This window comes from Hipposideros armiger, unplaced genomic scaffold, assembly GCF_001890085.2.
Source record: "Hipposideros armiger isolate ML-2016 unplaced genomic scaffold, ASM189008v1 scaffold_90, whole genome shotgun sequence".
Classification (NCBI taxonomy): Eukaryota; Metazoa; Chordata; class Mammalia; order Chiroptera; family Hipposideridae; genus Hipposideros; species Hipposideros armiger.
The window spans coordinates 3,655,602-3,660,553 of NW_017731440.1; the positions used below are offsets into that span (position 1 = coordinate 3,655,602).

The window sequence follows — 4,952 nt, forward strand, 5'->3', positions numbered from 1 at the left end:
GGGAGGGGGGGAGGGGGCCCGGAAAGTCCCTGGGCGCCTGCCAGGAACACTCAGCTCATAATAACCTCGCGGAAAACACCGCGGCCTCGGCCTTCAGAAACCCCGGCCTTGCGCAATCCCCCGCAGCCCGCGCCTCCCTGGGCCCCACGCATTGTACTCACCAGCCCTGGGGGTTTTTCCCTTCTTTTCCTCTCAGGTTCCTGCACTTGGCCATCATCCATGAGGAGAAGGCACTGACTATGGAAGTGGTCCGCCAAGTGAAGGGAGACGTGGCCTTTCTTAACTTCCAGAACAACCTGCAGCAGGTGCGCCTCTCGCCCAGCCCGTGCCTCTCTGACTCCGTGGTCTAGCGCAGTGGCCCCCAGTCCTTTACAAACTAATAGCCGTGGTCGTTATCTACCCTGACCTTTTCTAGCCGAATCAGCCAGCATTCTGGAAAGTAAAGAACACCCCACTGATTTGGTGAGGCCTTTATGAAGCTCACCTGGGGCTTTGGGTATTTGTCTTGCCCCTTGCACCCGTCTGGGAGGAGCGGCCCCTGTAGCCTAGGGATCTCGGGGGTTCAGGGGAACTCAGACTGTGCTGTTTGGTCCATGGCTTAATCCTCTTTCGTTTCCCTCTTCTGTTCTGTAGACTCCACTCCACTTGGCTGTGATTACTAACCAGCCAGAAATTGCTGAGGCACTTTTGGAAGCTGGCTGTGATCCTGAGCTCCGAGACTTTCGAGGAAATACCCCCCTACACCTTGCCTGTGAGCAGGGCTGCCTGGCCAGTGTGGGAGTCCTGACTCAAAGCTGTGGGACCCAGCATCTCCACCCTATCCTGCAGGCCACCAACTATAAAGGTATGTCTGCCTGCCCTGCCCATCAGAGGGCAGGTGACACCGAGAAGGGAGAGGTGGGCCAACTTAAGGAGTCCAACAAGAGCTTCAACTCTCAACATGTGAAAGTTTGAGAAAATATGGATGTAAAAGGCCTATTGGATGCCTTAATAAAGTTCATTCAGATCCCAGATTCTGGGTTCAACTTCAGAAGAATTTGACCCTTAAAAGAAAAGGTTTTGTTTGAGATGTAAGGGTTGAAACAAGTGGTTATAGTTTCTTCCTTTTGTTCTTCTAGGCCACACGTGTCTGCACTTAGCCTCTATCCATGGCTACCTGGGCATCGTAGAGCTTTTGGTGTCCTTGGGTGCTGATGTCAATGCTCAGGTGAGTGTTTCACGTCTCCAGGTGGAGGGCGTCGGGCTCAGGGTCCTCCTCAGTGAGACTTCATGTGCTCTTGTTGCAAGCAGAAATTCCAAATTCAGCCATAAGCATCTCCAATTCCTTTTGGTTTCAGGAGCCCTGTAATGGCAGAACTGCGCTTCATCTCGCGGTGGACCTACAGAATCCTGACCTGGTGTCGCTCTTGTTGAAGTGTGGGGCTGACGTCAACAGAGTCACCTACCAGGGCTACTCTCCGTATCAGCTCACCTGGGGCCGCCCAAGCACCCGGATACAGCAGCAGCTGGGCCAGCTGACCCCAAAAAACCTTCAGATGCTGCCAGAGAGTGAGGATGAGGAGAGCTATGATACGGAGTCAGAGTTCACAGAGGATGAGGTGAGTCTCACCTTCGCCCTACAAAAAGCAGTGAGAATGGTCATTCTCCCTCCACCCTCCCAGGCCCCTAGAGCTCCTCTGTATCCAAAGGTCTCAACATAATGAAGTTCTCAAACTTTAGTATGCATAACCAGTATCCCAAGCGTGTGTCTCTTTTCCCTTTTTAAAGAAGAGCATTCAAGGAAAACTACCTCAGTCCATGAAGTTAATTTCTATTTGGGTTATAAAGAATGGAGTCCACAAATACTTGAGTTATTTCCAGTAGCAGCCCTTACCATTCTCTCAGCACCCCTTGGCCAAAAGTTTAACGTACTTTTTTTTTCTCTTGTTTTTAGCTGCCATATGATGACTGTGTGCTTGGAGGCCAGCGCCTGACATTATGAGCTTCGGAAAGTATCTGAAAGAACATGGACTTGTATATTTGTACAAAAAGAGAGTTTTATTTTTCTAAGAAAAAGGGGGAAAAAAAAAAAAAAAACCAAAGGGTGTACTTCAAACCACACTGCACACTGCCTGGCCTGAAACATTTTACTGGGGTGGATCAGCCCTCATTTTATTTTTGTGAACTTTGGAAGGGGGACAAGAAAGAGCATTGGAATTCAAAGAAGACCTCTTTTTAAACCTCACCGTTGTGGGGTTTTTCGAGAAGATGATCCAAAATTTGATGAGAGGACTGCATTTTATTTATTGTGCTTTTTGATTGAACCACCATGGATTCAGTGGCTGTGTCCAGTTGTATCCTGTGACATGCAACAATGAGGTGGTGGTAAACTTTTCAGTGGTGTGGGGTTAAAAGTCACTACCTGTCCAGGTTTGTGTTACCCTCCTGTAAATGGTGTACATAGTGTATTTTGTTGGTAATTATTTTGCTACTTCGAAGATGTATATTTATTAAACAGATTTTTACAAACTGAATTACCCTGACCGTTTTCTCCACAGCGCTGTGGGACTCCTATTCTGAGAGTCATTTGATCCTCAGGTGGAGGTGGAGAGCACCGTGGGAAAGCACTTACCACAGCCAGCCGCGGAACCCTTTCAGATAGCAGCTTCTCACACTTGTTACACACCATCTTTACAGGCAGCCCCGGGCCCAGTGTGTGGGAGTGGAGGCTGTTGCAAGATTGCAAGATAGGAAACAGGCAGAGGGGTGAGGGTGGGGGTGCGGGTGCAGCAAGCTGCTTGGCCTATAGCTGAAAGGCTCTCCATCACCATTTGTTTCTTTTTGGTTTAAATTATTCCAAGACACTTCCACTTTAGCAAATGATTTTGGCCAAGAGAAGTACTATGCTTAATTCACATTTTCTAGAGCTGGAAAAGATCCGCCTGTAATACTGGAAGTTCTAAGGATGTGGGCTCAGGAATGGGGCTGCACTAACATTAGCTAGCAAGTGCCCACCTCTGAGCCTTCGTTTCCTCATTTATAAACTGGGCTGTTGTGGAGACTGCACAAGACAATCCATGTAAGAAGCATAGCAGAGTGCCAGGCACATAGTGCTAAAGAAAAACACAAGCTATTGCATCACATCCTGTATTTCACATGGGAAGAAGAAACCAGTCCAGAGAGAATGTCCTGTCCAGGGTCACCTTGCAGGGGAGGCAGGTGGTTAACATTTAATACACTCGTTTTCAGATGGTTAACATCTTTTAGATGCATTCCACCAAGCCTATTTTGTTACCAGCTGTAGTACAAAAGTGATTAATAAAGGCATGAAGAATTCAAGCAACTCAATCATTCCAATTCTGGATGATTCTACAAAAGCAGATTTCACAAGAAATAAGTAACTTGTGAAATTTGGGTTTAGATGCTCTGAATTTCTATGTTTTCATCCCTAAAAATGCATTTCTTGCCTAGGTAGAAAGAGGAGGAAAGGAAAGTTTATGGCATTCTACAAAAGGCTGACTGGTGTATTATATAAACACAATTCATGTACTTTAGCTTACACCTAAGCATTACCATTGTATTACATTATCCCTCTCCTGACCCACAACTGATGTCAAAGTCAAGTGAATATAATGATCACCTTCCTCTCATACCAAAAAGGTGCCAATACTAGTGCATTGTGCAATAATACTAGTGCAATAATACTAGTGCAATAATAAAGGAATATTATTGTAGACTGGACACTGGTCAAAGCCTCAGTCATCTGGAGGTGAGCGCTGTGGGGACCCCTCTATCCATCTTGTTTTCTCTCAAAGTGCTCCAGGCCCATCACTGAAATTCCTTCTCCATCCCAGAGCACCTGAACACAGGTGTTATCTAACATACGGACCTCGATTAGGTTTGGTTCTCTCAGCTGATAAGTAGAAGAGGTAAGAGGGGTGGGGAGAGGGATAGCTACCTCATATCCAAAAGAACAAAGGTTGGAAACTTGGCTCCCAATTTTGGAATGATGCCCTTAGCGCTTTTCAGTCAGATGGGACTCCTTTTTCCCTATAATGGTGTTGAAACTGTGCCAAGTTGCCCATCACACTCACTCTAATTCTGTCTGTGCTAGAGGGTTGGAGAAGCAGGTCAAAGGGATGTAGCCCACTCTCCCTCAGCCTCCTTGGTGACTGGCTTTTGTGTAGAGGTGTCACCTTCCATGATCCTGGCAAAATGGGGCCTCTTCTGACCCATTTGGCCCCAGCCTCCCACCTTTCTAGGTTTCAGCTTTTCTGATCTTTAGGACCCCAACCTTCAGGATGGATTCCATCATCTGAATAAATCTCTAGGTAGCTGGGTCCAGCGAAGGACTGAAGTCAGCCCCCGTTCCTTACTCTCCAGTTCTTCGTCTTATTTCTTTGCTCCTTTCTTTTCTTTTTATTTTAAACCCACTTTTTCCTTCATTCCATCGGTTGTTGTGCTGGAGTTCCCTAAAGAAACATTTTAGACTTGAAGTATTCTAATCTGTAGAAAGTCTTCCTCAAATTTCTAAGCAAGCAAAAGTTTTCGAAGAAAATAGTTCAGCAGACTGAGAACCTTTTATGCACTTTGGTATTCATTTCTCCAAGAAGCTAAAGGTCCTGTTAGGACAGGTAGAAGAAATAAGGAGGCCTTGAGAAAAAGGGAAGTGACACAAGAGGGAAATAAAAAGTCACATCAGCAACTTCCTTGAATTTAGTTCCTTGATTCCTTCTGCCTGCCTCATCCTCGGGATAAATTTCCTTTATAGGTCACATGAACCAAGTCACTTCCAGAAGGAAGGGTTTTTCTTTCAGGAGGGAACAAACTTCCAGGCTGAGCAATTTGAAGACCTCCATGGGAGGCCTGGAAATGCCGGCTTCTGAGTGCTCTGGGGTATTTGCATTGACACTTCAGTCGCTACTGGAAGTGATTAAGTGGTGACAGAACTGAGTCAGTGAGATGGGTTCTTC

General features: G+C 46.4%; 1 protein-coding gene across 1 annotated transcript in view; it reads left to right on the forward strand.

The window, feature by feature from the left end:
- The window catches only part of NFKBIA (NFKB inhibitor alpha), a 3,257-nt gene extending 749 nt beyond the window's left edge, over positions 1–2,508 (forward strand). The window contains exons 2-6 of the mRNA XM_019644659.1: positions 197–305; positions 634–844; positions 1,119–1,207; positions 1,338–1,598; positions 1,934–2,508. Coding sequence (XP_019500204.1) covers positions 197–305; positions 634–844; positions 1,119–1,207; positions 1,338–1,598; positions 1,934–1,981 — 718 coding nt within the window. The 3' untranslated portion in view covers positions 1,982–2,508. The remainder of the gene's footprint in view (positions 1–196; positions 306–633; positions 845–1,118; positions 1,208–1,337; positions 1,599–1,933) is intronic.
- The last annotated feature ends 2,444 nt before the right edge of the window (positions 2,509–4,952 follow it).